Source organism: Musa acuminata, chromosome BXJ2-5, assembly GCF_036884655.1.
Source record: "Musa acuminata AAA Group cultivar baxijiao chromosome BXJ2-5, Cavendish_Baxijiao_AAA, whole genome shotgun sequence".
NCBI lineage: Eukaryota > Viridiplantae > Streptophyta > Magnoliopsida > Zingiberales > Musaceae > Musa > Musa acuminata.
The window spans coordinates 44,819,194-44,841,897 of record NC_088342.1 but is presented as its reverse complement, the minus strand read 5'-3'; the positions used below and the strand labels follow the sequence as shown (position 1 = coordinate 44,841,897).

The 22,704-nt window shown below is 39.5% G+C and overlaps 2 protein-coding genes, 1 long non-coding RNA gene and 1 pseudogene across 7 annotated transcripts; 2 read left to right on the top strand and 2 right to left on the bottom strand.

Moving 5' to 3' along the window:
* The first annotated feature begins 1,347 nt into the window (after positions 1 to 1,347).
* Positions 1,348 to 14,482, top strand: LOC135612973 (MADS-box transcription factor 23-like). Of its 3 annotated transcripts, XR_010487156.1 has the most exons (10): positions 1,348 to 1,486; positions 1,618 to 1,806; positions 4,168 to 4,246; positions 11,345 to 11,406; positions 12,902 to 12,998; positions 13,078 to 13,119; positions 13,194 to 13,277; positions 13,365 to 13,513; positions 13,596 to 13,767; positions 13,896 to 14,482. XR_010487156.1 is itself a non-coding variant. In XM_065109832.1 (9 exons), exons 2-9 carry the CDS (start codon positions 1,625 to 1,627, stop codon positions 13,609 to 13,611), a joined length of 711 nt encoding a protein of 236 aa, XP_064965904.1. In that variant the 5' UTR covers positions 1,348 to 1,486; positions 1,598 to 1,624; the 3' UTR covers positions 13,612 to 13,871. The 3 variants fall into 3 exon arrangements, 2 of the variants coding, with proteins under 2 accessions (XP_064965904.1, XP_064965903.1); XM_065109832.1 differs by lacking the exon at positions 13,896 to 14,482 and having other exon boundaries at positions 1,598 to 1,806; positions 13,596 to 13,871; XM_065109831.1 differs by lacking the exon at positions 13,896 to 14,482 and having other exon boundaries at positions 13,596 to 13,870.
* On the bottom strand, positions 1,813 to 14,265 carry LOC135612974 (uncharacterized). Its single transcript, XR_010487157.1, has 3 exons — positions 14,170 to 14,265; positions 11,343 to 11,421; positions 1,813 to 2,960 (listed from the first exon to the last, which is right to left on the bottom strand). It is a non-coding gene; the product is annotated as an uncharacterized LOC135612974 (long non-coding RNA).
* Positions 14,483 to 15,139: 657 nt separating the features above from the next.
* On the bottom strand, positions 15,140 to 18,427 carry LOC135612972 (cysteine-rich receptor-like protein kinase 43; annotated as a pseudogene). Its single transcript, XR_010487155.1, has 5 exons — positions 18,200 to 18,427; positions 17,975 to 18,111; positions 17,652 to 17,865; positions 16,757 to 17,154; positions 15,140 to 15,665 (listed from the first exon to the last, which is right to left on the bottom strand). The product of XR_010487155.1 is annotated as a cysteine-rich receptor-like protein kinase 43 (transcript).
* A 639-nt stretch (positions 18,428 to 19,066) lies between these two features.
* LOC103985332 (uncharacterized) lies at positions 19,067 to 22,613 on the top strand. Of its 2 annotated transcripts, XM_065109830.1 has the most exons (3): positions 19,075 to 19,303; positions 19,422 to 19,595; positions 22,451 to 22,613. In XM_065109830.1, the coding sequence occupies exons 1-2, from the start codon at positions 19,150 to 19,152 to the stop codon at positions 19,571 to 19,573; spliced, it is 306 nt and encodes a 101-aa protein (XP_064965902.1). In that variant the 5' UTR covers positions 19,075 to 19,149; the 3' UTR covers positions 19,574 to 19,595; positions 22,451 to 22,613. The 2 variants fall into 2 exon arrangements, with proteins under 2 accessions (XP_009401267.2, XP_064965902.1); XM_009402992.3 differs by lacking the exon at positions 22,451 to 22,613 and having other exon boundaries at positions 19,067 to 19,303; positions 19,422 to 19,802.
* The last annotated feature ends 91 nt before the right edge of the window (positions 22,614 to 22,704 follow it).

Below are 22,704 nucleotides of genomic sequence, written 5' to 3'. Positions count from 1 at the left end.
CGTCGCCCACAGAACCTCACGTCGCCTTATTATTATTATTATTATTCTTCCTTCACCAAACTCGTTCTTTACACTCTCGAGCTGTAAACTACTTCGAGTTCTCCACGAGGTTGTCTCTCCGTAGCAGCAGCACGACATGACGATGATTGACACTTGGCTGAGCACTCAAAGGTTATCTCGATGTGTTCCGAAAGCCACACATGGGAATCTGCACCCCTTTGCTTACTTACAAAGCACTACGATGCAACGAAAAGAATAGTTACGATGATGTTGGCTTGTGACCATTCTGCTGGAAGTACGGATTCCTCGGCCTCAATCTTTATTGGCCTCACAGTACTGACACCCAGAACTCACTGCAGGGATGCCATTTGAGTGCCATCGATCGGAGATAGTGCTTTCAAAAGTGCATGCAAAGAGCTCGCTAGGGTTTTGACACGTACCTTATGGTCTCGAGTGAACTTGGACTCGAGTGCCAAAACCAGAATCCATTATGGTCTAAAGCTTGCTGCTTGTGTTTGGGACAATGTTCATGGTCAGGTGTTTCCCAAGTTCTTCATGTATAGCTCTTCCATCTTCCTGCTTATTCTGAGCACATATTTTGATGAATATTGATGAATATTTTCTTGGGCCTAAAAAGCTCTAAATTTTTTTTTTTGGGGATTCTCTATTTTCAGAATTTTCGAATAAATTTTTGTAAATATGTAAAAAAACATAAATATATATTTTATGGACCGATCCATCCGTCATATTGATTTTTTAATACTATGTTATAGTGTTTTCAATAATATCGGAAATACATTGCGACACAATAAACAACAACATTATAACATACTGTTTTTTATAAATTTTGTAAAAATATTATGTTTATAGTGTTTTTATAAGAAAACATATTATTTTATATTTTTAATAATATTAAAAACATATTATAACGTAATAAATATTTTTATATTATATTATGTATTTTTAGTATCATTAAAAAAATACTATAATGTGATGTAAAAAAAGATAGATGAGTGGGGTGTTTTAAGTATTAGGTAAAAAAAAATATTAAAGAGTTTTAGAAATGAGTGACACTTTTGTTAAAAAATTAAAAATTAAAACATGTAGTTATTAGTTCACATGAAACAATTGACTATTGTTGACATATATTCTTTCATTACTATTCATTTTGTTTTCATGCGTTCATAATTGCCGTAAACGACAAGTGATTCAACAAAGAAAGCGGAGGTTAATATAAAGAAAGAAGCACGAAGACAAACACGAGGGCGACGTGCTGCCTCCCCTGCGCACCACGAGACATATATAATATGACGATCAAGGAATCAGTCAAGTTAAAGAACGGTTTAGTTTGCAGTACCAAAAGCTGCGTCGCCACCTCCCTCCCCTTCTACTCTGTGCATCACATAAAGAATAGGAGATCCCGGAAGTGCCGATCTAAAAGGCAACAACAGCAGCAGCAGTAGCACCGCCACCCTCCACCTTAAAGGTAAGATCAACGGGAAGCTCATCACTTGATCGATACAGCCATCCATGTCTTCTTCTTCTCGTAGCCATGTTGTTCTCTTTTGTTTGATGGTTTTCTGGGTTTGACCGCAAGATCTGGTATCTTGAGCTCAGGAGGAGTATGGGGAGGGGAAAGATCGCGATCCGCAGGATCGATAACTCCACTAGCCGGCAGGTGACCTTCTCGAAGAGGAGGAAGGGTTTACTCAAGAAGGCCAAAGAGCTCGCCATCCTTTGTGATGCGGAGGTCGGCGTTGTGGTCTTCTCCGCCACCGGCCGAGTCTATGATTACGCCAGCACCAGGTTCTCTCTCTCTCTCTTCTCGACGTTAGTTCTGCTTGCTACTGTGTTCATGGTGGTGATGAGACTATAAGCTAGAATAGTTTGAATGATGATGGGGAGTGCTCTTCAACTGTAATCTATCTTCTTTCGCCTGTCATGAGGTTGAAGCTACATCATCACTATGGAGATGATGTTACCTTCATCCCCAAGCTTTAACACCTGGGAACATCATCACTATGGAGATGATGTTACCTTCATCCCCCAAGCTTTAACACCTGGGAACATCATCACTATGGAGGTGATGTTACCTTCAACCCCAAGCTTTAACACCTGGGAACATCATCACTATGGAGATGATGTTACCTTCATTCCCAAGGTTTAACACCTGGGAACTGGTACAAGGTTCATGTGATCGAGTTGTACTTCGTTCCAAATATATATGCTTTTGGATTAGAGGTCATTTTGCCTAGTATGATCATTACTATAGACGTGAGATCAGTGATCAAAGAAGAGCAGATCATAGGAAGGATTGGGCTGAGCTATTTGTTTTCTTTAAGTTTAAATTTTTATGTTAAATTGATATTTAATCTTATATATGTTAATCACATTTGAAAGAACTATGGACATGAACATCTTGATTCCAAGACAACTAATAGAGTGTCATGATGATAAACATATGAAAGATTAAGCCCAAATGGATGCCACTAACATTTATGTCTACAACTTGGCACATCCATGCAAAATATGTAATCCATGTTGTTCATTCTTTCATTCACAGATGATAGTTGGTAATATTTTCATGTTCTTGCAATCTAATACACGCATTTCTTGTTTCAATCTGAAATGTACATGTCAATCCTAGATTTGTGGTTATCACTATTAGAACAGCAACATAGATCAATAGCATATTTTGCATCTAATACATGCTTGTGTGAATCTTTCATACCTCAAAAAAGAAACACCTATAGTGATATAAACAAAGAAAAATGTTCGGTTTTCAGATCGTTTATCGTTTATGAGAATATACAAAAGTATGATGAGTTAAAAAGATAATACTTCCACAACATTTGTCTCTCCAAAATACAAGACCTTGTCACAATTAACAGATGCACTGTTAATAAACTGAATCAATAATCCATCAGATATGAAATCCGAGCTGACAATAATTTCTTCAGCTGCTTGAAATAGAAACCTTATTGTTAGATTAAACCTTGTAAAAAAATCTTTGGCAAGATAAACTTGTCGAAACAAAAAGTTCATCAACCGTGTAAAAAACCTTGGGCAATGTAATTGTTCTAAAATCCTACATAAGCACATTCAGGCGTAAGCACAAGATAAACATTGTTGCAAATCTGTAAACATTTTTGCAATATAATTGTCATAATAAATATTTTTGCAAATCTGCAAATTGACTCTCAAATCGTACATAAGCACAGGATATTGCAGCAAACATTCAGGCATGAGATGTAACAAAAAAATCACTAAACAAGATACAATATAGAGAGAAGCAAATTTTATTCTGATTAGTTGTTAAAACTCTTCCCCTTTGTCCACTACTTGCATTCACTAACCTGTTTTCTGATTGCCATTTCAGGACCAAATATAGGAATTGATGGATGTTGCAGTTTTGTCTAAAGTTCTAATGTTTCAGGAGATATACACAACCAAATAAATGTTTCATTACTACTTGCAGTCAGTAACCTGTTGTCTGATTGCCATCTCAGGATCAAATATAGGAATTTGTGGATGTTGCAGTTTTGTCTAAAGTTCTAATATTTTCAGGAGATACACACAACGAAATAAATGTTTCATAAGCTTGATCATCTTTCAAGATAATTTTATTCATGATATTGAAATTGTTTTTGTAGAAAATAAAAAAACCAAACCTAGTTTGATGTATCCCTTAAACTTATCTAAAACCAAAAACCATCTTATTTCTTTTCCAGCATTGGTTTATCATGATTTTGTAGCTCCATATTAGAATGTGTTTGATTCACTTTTGTTAATCATGTTTTTCTACTAATAACAAACTATTTTATCCACCAAACTTTTTCCACATCATATTTGATAAATTAATCATCTTACTGTTTACCTTTAATGTTTTGCAAGAACAAAAAACAAAGGTGATATCATGTACAACATTTGGTTCTGTAACTTCTTTATTCCATTGAATAAAAAGGTACTAATGCATCCTTTTATTTGGTGAATAGAACAATTCTCTTACATCAGTTAAACCTCTTTCTTCTTAAGTACAGACGATCAATACCAATAGTCCTAAAAATGCACTTATCATTTGTGACACTAGTGATGATGCATATTCTTCTCATATGCAAAAAATATGTATAACGTTGAACTTAAAGCTTATACAAGGTGTTTATGCAGCATGAAGTCTGTGATGGAAAGATACACTAGAGCAAAGGGGGAGCATCATCTGGTTATGAACCCGAGTTCAGAAACTATGGTATATTTTATGCAAAGCATAACAACTAATTCATTTAATGTTAGATTAATCTACAATACAAGTTTTTAAGTTAATGTTAGCTTTGTTAGTTTCATATCATCTTAAACTATTAGGCATAACCAAAACCAATTTTAGGTGAAAAGTGATATGAAAAGAGCTATGAATATTTTTTGTTGCTTAATCAGCCTTCTCCTCTTTCACAAATTTAAATGCTTTTACTTTCTGGTTATAGGAAGGTAGACAACTTCTTTAGATCTACAATTTAATGAATCTTTTGATAAACTATTCTAGATTATCCTTCTCCATAGGAGGAAAAGAAAGCAGCATGAGCCATTTATATGCAAGAAAGTGTTCAAGAAAACTTCCTTTCATCATGCATGAGAGAGATTGGAAGTTCAATAAGAAGAGATGAGATGTGATGGTAGAACTCCATCACTCCAAAAATGCCAAACGGGGTGAAATAATAAATCACTAGTCTTGTCACCTAAGTGTGATGATTGTCAGTTCTCAATCTAATATTGGTGGGACAATTATCATAGGTCACATGTAGCTGTAATAGTTTACATAATGCAAAACCTATTAAAGTTGACATTATATATATATATATATATATATATATATATATATATATATATATATATATAATATTCCTTTTCTATTGTAACAATAATCTAGAACTGAACTAGTTGCAAGATATCATGCACAGTGAAATTTAACAATTATTTCTGATGGTCTCCTGGTTGAACAAGTGAATATATTTGAACCTTTATATATTTTAAAATGTTTTTATTACCTATTTATGGACTTCCACACTCTTTTTTGCATGTTGAATGAGATGACTATTGGCTAGTTTATTTAGTTAACAACAAGAAGATCCAGAATCAGCCTCATAATTGGCCTGTCATTATGCTTAATTTTGGGTGTGTGGTAAGGAGGCAACTACAGAGAAATTTTATTTAGGCCTTCACCAAGTATAAGCAGTTCGTCTTCCCAGACATCCAACTTTAAAAAATTAGAACTATTTCACTTAACACTGAATTGCTATTATGGTATAGATTCTCATTCGCATCTAACTAGAGAGGATGACCATAACTTGCAAAAAGAGTCACCTATGCACCACTATGAGGTGTGTATTTCTTTCCAATTAGCGTTATGTAACCCTTTCACTATGTGGATCTACTTGTTTCAAATATTCCAATGACAGAAAGTTCACTGCTGATAATAAAGAGATGAGGTCATCATAATAGATTTATTATTTCTATTGCTGCCTATAGGAAAGCAAGAGGCCACAATGATGTAGGTCTACAAGTGCTCTGATGACGTGTCACATCTGTATGTTTCTCTTGATATCAAAGAAAAGAAAGGGACAACAGTACTCCATTTGCTACCCATTAGGTCTAATACAAATCCCAAAACTAGCAGAGTTTACCACCTATACCATCCATACAAGAAGCATAATCCTCAGCCAAAGGATAGGACTTAAAAGAGGAATTAATTTGGCATTCTCAACCCTTGGAAGCAAGATTAATAATGATTACATCAGCCAGAAATGCTTCCAGGGGTATCTTCACTGCACATATCATCTTTACTCAGTCTATTAATAACTGTACCTCGTTGCTACTAGGGATCACTCCAAAAAATGAGGCGCTCTTTCTATTTTCTATAACCTATTACCATATCCATACTAGGTTCCCTAACTTCACGAGAATCTTTCTTGGTATACCAGGCTCCAGTCTTTCTTCTTACTCTTCACCCCCAAAGAAGGTTTCTTTGGAGTGCTAAATGTTGCTGTTCCCTTGTTTTTTTCGATATGTTCCTATCATAGGATAATGTGTATGCCTTTCCTCTATTTGGTGAAGCTCGATGACATTCCAATTTCAGTCTGATGTGCCGCCAGTAAATTGGGCAATATATCAATTTTACCACCCAGTATCACCAGAAAAAAGAAATTATAAAAATTAACAACTTACCAATACTAACCTATAAGGTCTTATAAAGTCTTTTGTTGGACCGATACCCACCAGTTTGACCAGTATTTGACTCCTTGATATCAACATTTCTTATACTGAAGAGGATGTGGAATAAACTTTGTAATAACATCCCTTATATGAAGGCAATGGTTACTTGACATTGTCCGCCTCCTCAAGGGTTGTACTCCATGCATCGAGCTGGTTACTGACCTTCGCCTGCTCTTTGCTCACACTTCTGAAGCACTCGAAGTGTTTGCATTCCTTCCATTGAGTTAGCTACTGTGATTCACCTTCTCAATGCCATCGAACTTCTGGAATGCAAGAAGTTTTCACCCCAACTTGGAGTAAGTCTCTAATAGTTTTGGTCGCCTCTAGGAATGTACTGTCTTCTCCATCAACGTTGTCGCATACTCCACAGAGTAGCAAAGGTACAACACCGCATACTGCCTGCTTTATTCCTTGGTCGTGCACTCTTGCACGACCCGAAGTCCCTCACTTTCAGCTATCTTGATGAGAAGCTCGTTGACACCGGTTTTACGAAGTTCCTTGGCCTCTGCCCTTCAGCCTTGTCTTGGTACTTGGAGTTTGCCTCTGTATACTCCACCTCCTCGGCCCCTTTCACGACCAAGCACTCTCCCTCCATGAGAGCAAGAGATCAATGACTTTCTCGGAAGTCCCGCCTCTACGGTACCATGGCGCTGCCATGCCCATGGCCCTACTATCCATCGCCTCGCATCTGTATCCCTTTTCTTCACGATCAATAGATATATCTCTATGACACTCTTCTGAGTCCACCTCCATTCTAATTGATGCTTGATTTTGGATAGCTAAGTCCCTCTGGACTCGTCGTCGCTTCCTCACCCCTTTCGACCCCCTGCTTCAACACCTCTGTGTTCTTCAAGCAGCTCCCTTTGGTCGATGGAAAGACAGACTGTAACTCTCATGCATGGCCTCTACCATCATGTTGTAGGGTTTGCATCGATTCTGTTTTCCTTTGCTTCCTTGGTAGCAACGTTCGCTTACTCGACCTTGTCCTCTGACTTATCGGGCTCCCTTAAGCGAATATGGGCTTTGGAGCAGTCCAACTCTCCAGCTGCTTCGATCATACCTCTACATGATCAAGTCCATCCCATGGGACTCACAGGTACTTGCATTCGAACTTTTCCCTCGGTGGTACACAACCCCTATATGCTGATGACCAAAGCTTTCATCCGATGCAAAATTCGATGCATGCACCAAGGCTCTCAGCCTCTACGGTACCATGACCTTCACTCCTTGAATCCATAGCCCTTCTTGCCGTCGTGTTGTTCACTGAAGTGGAGCTCCTAGTAGCTCCCGATCATACCACTGTATGATATAGTCCCTCACGGGACTAGATTCGTGTGTATTGCATTGCCACGAATTGTTCCACCACGATCCGCTGCACCATGTCGCCTCCTGGTGATATCTCCATTGCATTATGATCCTTATGGGATGAACTCGAATTGTAATACCTCAATGTGTGGCATATGCCAACACATCGCAGGGTCTCTTCCACCTTCGATTTTGTTGGCTCCTTTGGCAATCGACCTTCGTCCCCCCGTTGTCAGGTCACACCTAGACAAAGCACTGCTCTAGGACAGCTCGTCGCCTAGTAGCTCTCGAAGTCCACCGACTTCACTGAAATTAGTGCACTATTGTTTGGATTCTAGGCCTCTGCCCCTATCAGCACAATCTCCGCTGTGCACCGCTTCCTTCATGGCAACTTGAATGATAACGCTGTAGCATATTCTTCAAGAGTACCCACCTCCGCTTTCTCTTACCCCGTGCCAAGGTCTTCTGAACTCAACTTCGCTTCCGCAAGTTGAGTCGTCTTAGTTCCTCCATCAAATGCTTCTCCGAGATAAGGTGCATGTGCCTAGAAGCTCCCTTCGTCTTTGGCACCATGCAAGATGAGTCTGCTCCATCCGAATGAAGGACTCATGGAACGACATGATCCCGCTCTTGCCTCTGTAAGAGTTCATGTCCTTGACTCTTGTCCAAGGAAAGCTCTGTGCCTCCACTCCATGTTCCATCTTCTATGCTGGCTCCCTTCATGCGGCTTGGGTACTTCTCCAAGTTACACCCAAGTTACTCCGCTCCTTGTTTTGCATTGAGTTGATGGTGGCTCTCGCGCCCACCATTCAACGGGTCAGCCCTCCCTTGAGTCTGATCTCCATATTGACTCTAAGTATGCCTTCATTTGTATTGCTTTGGGTCGCTCCCCCACTTGATCTCGCAATGCATCCACTAGTGCATTCTCTCAAGCGAGATCATGCGACGATTCCTCGCCGCTCACTCGGTCCATTGAGCTTCGTGGAGTTGTTGTTTTTTAGTTACTCCTCCTCAACATGTGCAGTCAGTTGCACATGATTCTCCTCTAGAGAGCCGGGACATATCCCTCCTGAGTATCTATCCTGTTGGAGCAACATCTCTCTTCGTTTCCTTCCCTCTGAAAGCTTCGGAGACCACTATCCCCTTATACTACTCCGACTTGTTGAACAAACTGTGCATTGTTCTGCCTCCTGCAAACGCACTTACTAGATTGCGACTCCACGTCAATACAACCCCCGCTGCACCACTCAAGGTCTAGCAACATGCTGAACTCACTGCACACTTCAGCCTCCTATGGACGTATCCTTCTCATGCCGAAGAGAAAGTTCTAATGCTCCATGGCACCGAGTTTCGGTCGCCTTGGCATGGCCACGAACATTCCATCGTCCGCATACAAGCCCTTGCATGAGTACTGAATTCTTCGAGTTAGTAATTCCCCTCACCTCTGTGAGCTTTGCACAACTCTTTCGGTTGCTGAGCAACCCATTCTACCTTGCATGGTCTCATCCTTTACCAAGCGTCTCGCTTGCCTTGAGCACCATCATGTATGGTTGTCAACATTGAGCCGTAGCTCGAACTCAGCCATCCCAACATTTGTGCGTTACGCATTCTTTCAAGCTTGCTTGTTCTCGTGGTGCCTCTTGCGCGAAGGGTTGGCCATTCCTCTGAATGTCAATCTCAGATGATCGCTCCTTCGAGCGACTCATTTTCCCAATATCTCCATGCTCGTTTACCCCCAAACGGTCGCGCGTGCTGATTGCTCTCAACGCAGTCCCGCTAGGTCCCCCACATTTGCTTGCCAAGTGTTTCTATGAATGCTTGTCCCGCTCTGATATCATATGTCACGGACTTAGCTGATTTTGCCTAAGTCATGCGGCACTCTTGCGTGTCCGTCCGCAAAGGTCAACCTCCCATGGTCCCTTAGGACCTATAAAAGAGAAAACAGGTTAGAGAAAGCGCCTCACTCGGGATCCACAAGTAAACATTTCATAGACAATGCAAATTACAAACAGACTTTACAAGCTCTGAACGGTTGCACAACAAAGGGTCAAAATGGTCCATTACAGACCGAATATTTCTCACAAGTGTCCACATGACACAACCTTTATTTACAAGCCTAAAACGGCCACCAAACCCAACTAAAATGGGGTTGTTAAACCTTCGACCGTCCCTCTACATACTGTGCAAAGCATGAACAAACCAAAATACACGGACGTACATAAATATTACATCAAACATCCTGTATGACTTGTATCAGAATTACTGGTTCTAGCACTTCAATCCCAGTGGGTACAATGAAATGCAAGGAATTGACTGTGTTGTTCCAGTTGGATAAGCAGTTGCCAATGCTTAAACACAAAAGTTGGTAATGCATGACAATCAAGGATATGTTATGATTGGTGGCAACATCTGTACCTCATTCAGGAAGCTTTGGAAGGCCATTGTCTTGAGCAGGTTTAGAAAAAGGCCTCAGCTTCCTCTGTGCTATCATAATCTACCTTGCAAAAATGTCTGGACAGCAGCTTCCACTCTGCCTATCAAACTTGGCAATTGCTGTCATCCAGCATTAGGTCAGTGCTCATCGACGCATAAATCTTATTATAATAAAAATGCACTAGGTCAGTGCCCCAAGCTCATGCACTTCATCCTACTTGACCTACGTCCATAATATCTATATGCCAAATAGATCATATCTTCTTGAGAATGGAAAACAATGTGTCTTACTTGTTATAATTAGACCCTCTAGCCAGTTTTGATATTCTCCTCAACTCATCAACAGATCGATTATCAAAATGCCAGGTGCTTCTTGAAACAATGACCACAAATTGCTGTCCACCATTGTGAAAAACCATACCTCATAAATCAAAGTATGCTTTTAAGGCCTATTATTGACCATATATAAAAACATGTGTAAAACTTCTAAATTTGCAAGAAGTTTTCACATGATATATAGATGATACATGCATTACCCATAGATCATGTACATGCAAGTCAAAAACTTATAAACGCATGAAGTTAATCATCAAATAAACCATACTTATTGGTGTAGCTGTTACTACCACCAAAATGAATGTCATGTTGCCTAGAATGATAATCTCATGTGGTTAGTGATCAAAATTATAATTTTGAAGAACTCCTAACTGACATTTGTTCTTACGACATTTGATATTTTGATAGACTGTGAGCCAATGTTGAATCAAACAAACAATAATTATGGAATCTTGGTCAGTAATTATTGGTAAATGCCAGCATTTGGTATAGTAGTGCACATGCACTTGCTATAGCAACTAATATGGAAATATTTCTGAATGGTCTGACCATGATGACTGTGATCAGTAGAACTACTATGAATATATAGTTGTTGGTTGCCATATAAAGACTCTTATCAATGTATAGATGTTGTTTTTGTTTCACATGATAGACAAACCACCAAAATGCAGCCGCAGTAGAATAGTAGTCAGAAAGTCTAAACTCTAAAGCATTAATAAAATACTACAAACTGAGTAGAATAAGATAAAAAAAAAAGACTATAGTCAACAAACGATAGCAGACATCATCAACAAGTAATCTAAACGAGTTTTAACAAAGTTTCTAACAAGTGATTCGAGGAAAGTATTCTTCAGTGTTTTATGTCATATGTTACTGATAGATGTCAGAACAGATAATAGTTCAGTTCACATGGTGCTTTCTTTCGAGTCTGGTTAATTGTAGCAACATAAATCTAGCAATACTAACATTTATCTAGCATGGTTAAAATGGTTCTTTGTACTCACAGTTCTGGCAAAGGGAGGCAACAAGCTTGAGGCAGCGACTGCATAAATTGCACGAAACTCATAGGTATGCTCAATTCACCTGCATGACATGAGCATAGTCGCTTCAAGTAATCATTTTGTAAATTAGTAACTTGTGGCATCAAAAAGAGAATTGTGATAACATGCTTTGGTTTCATTCAAAGAATGATAGAGATAAAAACGAATCACAGATTGAGTTATCTCTAACATGAATGTTCTATGCCAATTACCACTTACAACCAGGTTGTCCTTAATTATGCATTAATGACCACATCCTTACACTGTTTATACTAGTCAAAGAACAATAGAAACTAAAATGCCTTAAAATCAAACACTTTGACTTGATGTATTTAGAAAGGCAATAGATACAAATAAGTTACCCCAGAAGTTCCAACATTCACATTTATTCGTTGAGGACTTTGAAACCTGATGGAGATGGATTTTGAGATAAGAAGAAACTATACAGGATTTAAGCATACAATATAGTTATTTACAACTTTTTATGACAACCATACATGGTAAAAATATAGACAATAGTGATCTTGTCTTCAAAGTAATATATGACATCATATTAATTGAAAGCTTTGATCAATATTTTGGCAGTATTAACATCTAGACGTATATATATATATATATATATATATATATATATATATATATATATATATATATATATATATATATATATATATATATATATATATAATCTTGTTTTCACATTGACATTTTGTGGTGAGAGAAAAATAGCCTTAATCATATGCTAATCTGTAACTAAAAGATTGCATCTGTGCCACTGAGAGAAGAAATGTGCAAGTCAAACTAGTTACTGCTGCCAAATAAATGAAACCAAATAAAGAAGGAAACACTTCATATGCTACTGTTGCAAGTCACTTTACTATGGATGATAACCCAATGCTAGAATCCTATTAGTAAAAATGAACCTAGGTCCTTATGTTTTTCTGTAGTAGTCAGTCAATGTAAAGAATGCATTGATTGGCTAAGGTGTTTCGATTAAAACAATAACTATTCTTTATGTCAGCTGTCCCTGGTTTTCCCTTTCTTTCTCCTTTGTGTGATTTTGTTCCACTTCTGATTTCTTTCTTCTGCAGTTTTCACACTGTATTCTTCTATTACCTTTGCCCACTAAAATTCTCAAGTCAATTGCTACAACACATATTAAAGCCAATCATCAAACTATTATGATTGATGACAATGGCCTAACAATGCAACATCTGGATTGTCTTCCCTACAAGACATTGGGTCCTCTGCATGCATCAAAGTATACTAGAGACTTATTAACAATAATATTTTTAACAAGAAACAATCCATCGAGAGCAAACATCAAATAATAATTGTCTCATGACAGCAGCAGTAACAGCAATAATAAAATAAATATGGTCAATGGATTCCTAGTATCTTATAAGTATGTTTGTTCTGAATATCCTTGTAGTTTCATATGGATTATACTAATTATATTTAATAAAAAGAACATGAAAGCTTGAATAAAAACACACATCTCATATCTTTTTCAACACTTGCAGACAGTTGATGGGAGAACTTTCTGGTCTAGACATCAAAGATCTACAAAATATAGAGAACCAACTGGAGACGAATCTGGATGGTATCCGAAAGAGGAAGGTATTAGTTACATTAGCCCTAAAACTGCTCATACGGTATATCTGTGCATACTTATTTCGTTGAGTTTTTCTCTCTACAGGAACAACTTCTACTCGAGGAAATTCAAGAATTACATCGGAAGGTTGGACAAACTACTGTCCCTATTATGCTCATTTTGAGTTTCAAATGTTGGACTTTGCACTAATGTCATTGCAGGGGAGCCTTGTTCACCAAGAAAATATGGAACTCTACAGGAATATAAACATCATGTGTCAAGAAAACACGGAATTACACAGGAAGGTACAGAATTTTCCAAAGAAAACTGGCAAGCAAATTATTCTGACTGATGGTAATGCAGCACAAACTAACATACAATCATTCACTCAGGTTGATGCAACAAGGGAAGCAAATGACAAGAATTCAGTTATGCCAGACGGATTTAGTAAACCAGAGGAAGCAAATGTACTCATTCATCTCCAACTGAGCCAACCACATCAGCAAGCCGAAGGATTACAACTGAAAGCTCCAAAGCTAGGGTATTTTTTATTTCCAATATACAGATTTCACAGATCTAAACTACCAATTCAATAAGAAGAAGTCTAATATACTTTCTGGCAGATTTCAACTGAACTGAGAAGACATAAAGATCAAGTACGGCTACTCAATGTCTTCGTCACATTATCACAAGACATATCAGCATTTTGTTAATTGGTGTATAAGGAGCAGCATTATTTCTCAAAATAGTAATCCATCTTGTGAATTGACCAGAATAACCAATTACACAGTGAAGGTATGTGCAATTAGAATATTAAGATTATGTCAGGTGCTTTAGACAATCTTTTTTGCTTAGTACACAATTAACAAGTATGCAAACTGATCATTCATGCTGAAAGGGTGTTCATTTGTTCACATTGAAAGGTAGGAAACTCCTTGCAAAACGAAAGAAAAGAGGGAGATTTCCGACAACAACATAATTTGTCCTTTCCAATTTGCTCCAGAATCGGCGCCCAAACCTGGCCCTACTGTCCAATCCGGTCTGGTTCTAATTTTTGTTCTTCCAAAACACAGAAATATCTATCCAACCCAAAACATCGTGGTTACAAAAATCACCGTGTTTATCCAAGAGAAGCAAAATGGAAAGTTCAGAAGGGGAGGTATGCTCCCCAAAATGCATGCCAATGATTCAACCTACCAAAATTTTTTGTCGCCCGAAGGGCAACCTTTACCCAAAACACTTGGAACCCACCGGAGCATGGAGTGGAGCTCTCACTCGCGGCCACAAATTCTACGCCTGCAAGAATAAAATAAGGGCACGAAGACGCACTTCTTAGTTCGTCGTTTTAGCAAATTACCTGCGTATCCCTCATTTCGATGTAATCTTCTTATTTATCTATATAAATATAAATTTAGGCATACCAAACATAATTTGGTATTAAAATAGTTTACATTTTTCAATCAAATTTGATGTTGTTAAGAATGGTGAATCTGAAATTTATTGCTCGATATTAATTGGAAGAACATATTGCATGAAAAGTTATATGAACAAATATGCTATTTTCAATTTTCCAAACTATTTCAGCAGATTTAATATCCTGTACCTTTGGGTTCGGTTACTCATCCGAATACCTTGATGGTGATTGGTGAGTGAGGTGGCCCCAGCCGTGGTCCACCGGAACCTTTCTCTCTGCCGCCGAATACAGACAGACCAGAAGGCAAAACGTGTCCAACACAGCATCGTTTGAGTTCTTGCAGTGCATTGTGAATGCAAAAAGATAATGGAAGTTTGAATGAGGACGGAGGAGATTGAATCGTCCAAGTACTTATGAGGTCCCACCACTGAATCCGGAGAAAATTGACCAAATCTTACCATCTAATGATTTTTTTATTATTTTTTTTAAGGTTTCAAACATTTGACTTTCGGTAAGCCGCATACCAAATCTAATGTATCATAAGATTAATATTTAAAATAAAAAATTATTTTTTTTTTTATTTTAATCCTTGATTATCAACAACATGATCCACATACTCTCTTCAACTTAAATCTAAAGCAAATTCTATTAGGTACAACTCGTTTACATGGATGCAAGGCAAAGTGAGCACGAAACTGAGCTGATCTCCAGCTATTGTGAATCGCTTGGTTCAATCATTAGTCCTATGCATCATAAACACCTCAAATCACGCATTTCCTTGAATTAAAGAATATGCCTACTTCAGTCAGGCTCGTTCAGTTCACAACCAAGCATCCCAAAAGAATTTACACAGAAAAATGCATCTAATTAAAATGGAACAAAAACTTGCTCACACTATACAAAATCACACAGGGCGATGCTCCTGATATGATGAATGATATCTTGCTGTTGAGGTGGTAGCCGCTGAGGTGGAGGCAGAGTTTACAGTAGAGGAAGATGCACCACCCGAACTGCCGGAACCCGTGCGGGAACCGCGTGTTCCGTGAGAGCTCAGAAATCTGGTTCTGGGAATCCCAGGCTGGGTTGGCTCCTGTAGAATGCTTGGCTTTCTGGACAAAATCATCACTACGCGCTTCATGTCCGGCCGCAGCTTGGGGTCACGCTGAGTGCAGAGGAGACCGACCTGAATGCACATTGCGACTTGCTCTACGTCTGCCGTGGGCAACAGTGCGGGATCCATCAGCTCCAGAGTCTGGCCCTTCTTGTGAAGGTTCCAAGCCTGAGAATTCATTTGAAACAACAAGTCATCCACATCACAAGCAAAGATACCTCAGAGGCAAGTTCTATAAGGCACATTAAGAAAGATCTCTTGTAAGATGCAAGTGTACTGGGAGATTTTAGACAAGACTATCAAATTTCCAGTGAATACATGGAGCAAATACTACACCAAAACTTGTCCAGTACAAAGTACCAACTTTAGTTTCAGCATCTTCCATACACAATCTTCCTAATCAAATTTAGAGAACAAGTTTAGTTCTTAGGTGCTCAAGTTTCAGGTCTAAATATAATCAAATTTTCCGTGGGTAAGTCTCATCAGCCTTAAACTTCAATCAGTTCCTTCAAATAAATGAACCAGTCTAACCTTCGGCTCATCAGCCTTAAAGGTTTTCTAGTTGAAATAAATGAACCAGGAAAATTTGAAACATGAACAATAGCTTTAGAACCAATCTGCCTAGTAGTAGTTGAAACATGCATGAGATTGGTTTCTAATAACACAAAAGAATGAAAAAAGTTAAGGTCGAAACTAATCAGTTAAAGGGCCAAATTTTGAAATACAGCAGGCGAATGTAGAATATGCTGCTTTTGCCAATCAACGTAATGCGATTTATCGATACAATTGACTAGAATCCGGAGTTTTGGCTGGAGAACATGGATCAGGTCGTTGTCGTCGACCTTAGCCCATTGGATTGGGATTTTGGTCACTCCCTAGATTTGACCAATGTCCATCCTGGTGCCAGAAATGGCAGCTAACAGGCAATGAAAAGATACAATATTTTGCTTCTTTATTAATTGATGGTTCAAAAAGTTGGCATCTTGATTTTTCGACAATTCTCTAGCATCTCTTGTACTTTGGAAAGTGTTGACCATGTTAAGGTTTGACAAAACAAAACCTTAACAGTGATACTTTTTTGCCAGCTGATAGTAATAGAAATCCAACAATAACATGACCAGACCACTCATCATCATGCTTTTCAACAAGTGGGCAAGGTCTAACTAGAAAGAAAACTTATCAGTAATAATTCAGGTCACCTGAATTAGACATTTAGACAGCATGCAGTAATATACTTATCGAGGAGGAAGTAGGCATACCCATTCAAGAAGGCTGTCAGCATCAGGGTCGGGGAGGGGACTGAATGCAGAATTCTTTCTGCCTGATACGAGCTCGAGGACCAAGACGCCGAAGCTGAAGACATCGGCCTTGGTGGAGAGGAAGCCGTGCATGGCGTACTCCGGCGCCATGTAGCTGTTGGTGCCGGCAATACGAGTGTTGACATGGGTCTGAACCTCGGGGAACAAGCGTGCCATCCCAAAGTCCGCAATCTTAGGGACCCATCGGTCATCCAGCAGGATGTTGCTGGCCTTGATGTCACGGTGTATGATGGTGGTGTGCGCATCCTCGTGTAGGTACAGCAGCCCCCGAGCCACCCCAACCATCACCTGATACCTTAGCTTCCATTCCAGCTCCACCTTCTTCGAATTACCCTCCTCTGCTTTACCACAGGGAACAAGAGATTGCACAACGACATTACAAAATGGCAACTATCATCATAAACACGAGTAAAATGTTTTGAAGAACAGTAAAGAAGAATCCATTGAACGGTTGCACTCCAGTTAGATTCAAACAGGTAATGTTAAATCATCAGCGGAAGACTAGTCAAAGTTGTTGAGCTCCACTCTTGGATGCATGGGAATAACAAGCTATCCTTCGGGTCGAGGAAGGATAAAAAATTAGACAATGGTGATGTCCAGATGCAAGGAATTCAACACAAAAAGGTAAAATAGAACTCCCATCAAATCGATCCTTCATGTATGTGGAGCCTAAGTCAGAGAGTGTGAAACATCGCGCTTTACAGACGAAAAAAAATCCGGTTTTTTTTTTGTTCTTTTTCTGAAATGAATAATAATTTTAACTGCAAAATGAGGCGAACAATAAAATAAAATAGGGAGGAGGCGGCGGCGGAGGAGGAGGTTGGTGGGCGCTTACTGGAGAAGAGGAGCTTATCGAGACTCTCGTTGGGGACGTACTCGTAGACGAGGAGCTGCTCGTCGGCGTGGGCGCAGTAGCCGTGGAGGGTCACCACGTTCCTATGCTGCACCGTGGACAACAGCATCGCTTCGTTCTGGAACTCCCTCGACCCCTGCCGCGACGACCGCCCCAGCCGCTTCACCGCCACCTCCCGCCCATCCTCCAGCAGCCCCTGCACGAGAAACACTTATCATCGATCAACAAGCAACATCCTCCTCTCCCGCGTCCTCCCGATCCGAATCCCCCGATTAATCATCGTCAATCAATTGCACATGCTCTACCTTGAAGACCGGACCGAATCCCCCTTCCCCGAGCTTCTGCTTAGGGTTGAAGTTGCGAGTGGCCGCCACCAGCGTCTCATACCTGAATACTTTCTGCTCCTTGGCCGCGATCGCCTCCAAGTCCTCCTTTTTGCCCTCTGCAACCATCACAGCAAGTCAATTCGAGCAAGAAACGAACTCAAAATCCCGGGAGGAGGAGGAGGAGAAGAAGAAGCAAGGATCTACCATTTTTGCGGCCGAAGAAGGGCTTGATAAGGCTCTCCAACAACTTCTTGGGTTTCTTCATCAACGACGACGAATCGGAGGGAAATCCACGATCCGATGCAATAAGGATTGCGGGGCGACAAATGTGGCCAGCGAATATGAATCGTACCTGTATCGCTTTTCTAATCATGCTCCGTTCTCGTACGTTACTTCGGCTTTTTAGACCACTAGAACAAGCCGCGTTGACGACCCCAACGCTGACGGCGAAGGGGAGACTGTGCTTTCTCGGAAGCGGGCGATAGCGACAGCACTGCTTTTCCTCGGCACTTTATTCTCGCGGGCCCCACGTGGGCTCCGTTTCGTACCTCCACTGTTCACGCGTGTAACTGAGCGGGTATAGATTCACCGGATGGAAAACGTGTTGCTCATCACAGAGACGACTCTGATAGCTCGCTCGCAATGCGAAGTGCGGGTGGCAGCTCGTGCTGCGGTCTCAAGCTGAACTAATGCTGTGTCGAGAACATGGACGGGGGACGATGACGACGGCTATGAACTCATGAGACACGTGGACCGAGCTACTGAACGTGGCTAATGGGAGGCCGAAGACCGGCGGAACGAAGCAGATGAGCGCTTGGAGATACTCGTAATTTAAGGCCAACTCATCATAATTTTATCTTATTAAAGATTTTAGATAATATTAATAAATATATTATTAAACAGAAAAATTGCCCGTCAAAAATAACGAAAGAAACTCAACCTAGCCCATGAATTGGGCCGGCCCAGAAACTTATGGCCCGTGTTGGGCCGCACCACGGGCCAGGCTCCATAAACCCTTAGCGTGACTCGAGCACGTGGTTGGATCGTGAACGCAAATATCTTCTCCATGGTTCTCAATTCGTTTCCTCTGTGCGTGACAGAGATCGGAGTAAAACACAGAGACCGTGAGAGGGTTCTTGAGAAGAGGCGGCGGGATGAACACGGATATCACAGCGTCGGTGAAGCCGGAGTACCCGGTGGTGGATCGCAACCCGCCCTTCACCAAGACCGTTGCTAACTTCAATACCCTTGACTACCTCCGCCTCTCCACCATCACCGGCATCTCCGTCACCGTCGGCTACCTCTCCGGTACGCTCTCTCTCTCTATTCTCTCTTTCTCTCTCTATCCTTCTTCTTCTTCTTGTTCTTTATCCCGCAATTAGGGTTAGGGATATGGGTTTTCATCGGATCGGGATCTCGGTGGCAGGGATCAAGCCCAACATCCGGGGGCCCTCGATGGTGACCGGCGGCCTCATTGGCGTCATGGGTGGGTTTATGTACGCTTACCAGAACTCCGCTGGTCGCCTCATGGGGTTCTTCCCGAACGAGGGCGAGGTAGAACGCTACAAGAAGGCGTAGTCAACGATGGCCGACCAATCTTGTAATCCTTTCTTGCCCCTTCCTTCTTTGTTTCGCATGGAGAATAATGAGTTTGCTTTGTCCTTGATTGTGGCACAATTGCAGTGTGTTAGTACCAAATATTGAACTGGTTCCTACTGTTGGACTATTTTGGTTACTTCTTTTTGCTGAAATATGATGATTTCAGCAGGTTAAGAATGAGTTGAAGTTAAGGCAGCTTTCTCTGTTATTCTGCTGATTATGTTAGTTGGTTCTTCTCGTTATACATTAATGCGCATGGTTCTTGGATTCGTTGTGGGTGGTGTATGCGAATATTGTATAGAATGAATTGAAGGCATTGGTCGAGAGGATCATATGCTTGTTATTTTTAAGATTGGTTGTGAAGTGGTTTTTCTTCTTTACCGCAAAAATTTCTCTCTAATAAAGTGAGAAGTTTAAATTATTAGCACGATATTGAACCTTATTGGTTTTGAATCCTCAACCTAACAAGTTGGAGGATAGGTAATCAGGTATTTACTAGATTTCTAATGATAAGTTCGGTGTTGCTGGACATTGATTGATGCATTTGAAAAGGAAAAAGAAAATCTGATTTCCTGTTTTCTAATGGGTATTGTTCTTCCCAAGTACTTAACACAAGTTTTGGGTTCTTAATATTGTTTCTCAGCCTAGTTACAGTAAAGTTCCATCATGCTTCAGTGGTTGTGTCATTTTATATTCAGCAGAGCATGCTATATTTATGCACATTATCCGGTAATACCTAACAGATCACCTTTTTTTTTTTAAATTAATTCTGACACCGGACCTTGCTTGGACTAGTTAATAGTCATTGGTGCAGTGCATATCTACTAGACCTTGAAACCAACTGGGACATTAAAATCTTTTATTGGGTGTTAACATTCCCAGAGGCATTCTTATAATCTATAAAACACATTAAGCATATAAAACATGTATTGTATGAACACATTGTAATTTTGTATACAAAAAGCAGATGTTTCATATTATTAAACAAGCTTGGGTTATCCTGTACCACAACCACTTCAAATTAAGATGTGGCTCATGCACATCATGCTTTCTATTATGCTTATATGCCAGCTATTTAAGAGGAACATACATAGTCTGTGAAGCTTATCTATTGATGGTGCTTTTCATGAGATATATGTGTGTATTGTGTGTATGTGTGTGTGTGAATTTGAATTGGCTCTGTTAATTCAGTAGAGTTATGGGTGTTCATATTGCAACGACATTTGTTCATCTGGATCGTGTAGTACATGAGAACCTATGTATGTGAATTTGAATTGTCACCTGTAGGTGTTATCACCTGTAGTACATGAGAACCTGGTGAGCATCGCACTGAATTATGGCGGACATTTATAGGTGAATTTGAATTGGCTGTGTTAATTCAGTAGAGTTGTGGGTGTTCATATTGCAATGACATTTATTGATCTGTCACCTGTAGTACATGAGAACCTGGTGAGCATCGCACTGAATTATGATGGACATTTATAGGTGAATTTGAATTGGCTGTGTTAATTCAGTAGAGTTGTGGGTGTTCATATTGCAATGACATTTATTGATCTGTCACCTGTAGTACATGAGAACCTGAAATTGCTTGGTTGCAGGTATCTTCTTTGTTCATTATAAAGATTGGCATGTTGAAAATATACATTGTGTTTGGTCATGTTGGATTACAACTAGTGATGGATGAAGCATACTACTAACATTTGATGTATAATATCTATTTGGAATATGGTATTAATTTGTACTTTGTCAATGTTAATTTTTTATCCTTGTTCTTTAAGAAATGAAAGCCTCCAAATTGTAGTTTCTTAAGCTAATCTTGTAAATTAGGTATTCATGTATGACATAGGATCCATTAGGAAGATTTGGAGTTTAGTTGTTCTATTATTGATTTGATTGAGACAGTTTGGTTTGAATACTGTTCCTACTACAAACACAATAAAGAAATGTGTTTGAAAAATGGAGTGGTAACAAGGGAAGGCCTACCTCCCAAGACAATGATTTAGGAAGATTAAAACTATGATAGACTTTTTCTGGCCTTATATGTTTGCGAAAAGGAATTAGAAACCAAAAGTAATGGAAGCACCCATTTAAGGCTGATATTCTCTTGAATGAAGAGGTTGCAAATATTCCTATATTCGCAACATACCCATACATGTCAAACTAGCTTGGTGTGTGGTTTGATACTATAGGATAAGCAATCTCGTGGGTTTGCATGGCTCGATATGTAACCAGAAGTCGATGCATATACAGGGCATGAGGGTATGTGCGCTAGTCCGGAGACATGAAACTCTTGCTAGTATTTGTTGTTTACTCACAGTAAAGGGGGGTATTCGTTTTCAAATTTTCCTTGAAGTTACTCTGCTGAATATTAAGTCGCTTTGCTGTATTTAATGTTAGAAAATTGAAGTTTGCATTTTGCAGAAATGAATAGGCATTCCAAATAGTTTTTTTGCTATTGAGATCCCTTAAATGTTTTCTATCATGCACTAGCCAGTTTGCATTTTGCAGAAATGAATAGGCATTCCAAATAGTTTTTTGCTATTGAGATTCAAAACTTGGGCACAGTCATCTTGAGAAAACAAGAAGAAATAGATACAGAGTTATATATGCCCAATTTAGCTTCTTGAGGTCCCATAAACATCAAATTAACTCATGTTTCCAGCCTAATTTTTTGCTGCATGGCTGTGTTATCCTTTCCCATCTCTTCTAAAATTGCAAAAAAAAAAAAATGGTGTAACAAAATAGTTAGATGAGACTGAAGGGGATAATAAATTCATTTGATAGAGTTTGGGGTAGAATTATTCTGAATCTTGGTAGAAGTGGATAGTAATTTTCTCTCCTCTCTCTATATCTCAGGCTCAAGCAGAGGATTTCATAAAGGAGAATAATCCTACCATAAAGAAAGCTTCAAAAGATGGTATGAAACAAAGAAGTAAGAATTGCTTTACCTGCCTTCTAAGTTTCCTTGTGCTTGTTCAAAACTTAGTGGTTTAGCAATTGGATTCGAATTTTTGAAGTCCATTTGAGCACATTATCTTCAAATGTTTCATTGGCATATCCTTGGACAGGTGCTCCAATCTTGTGTTCAATCATGCATATGAGAGTGATTT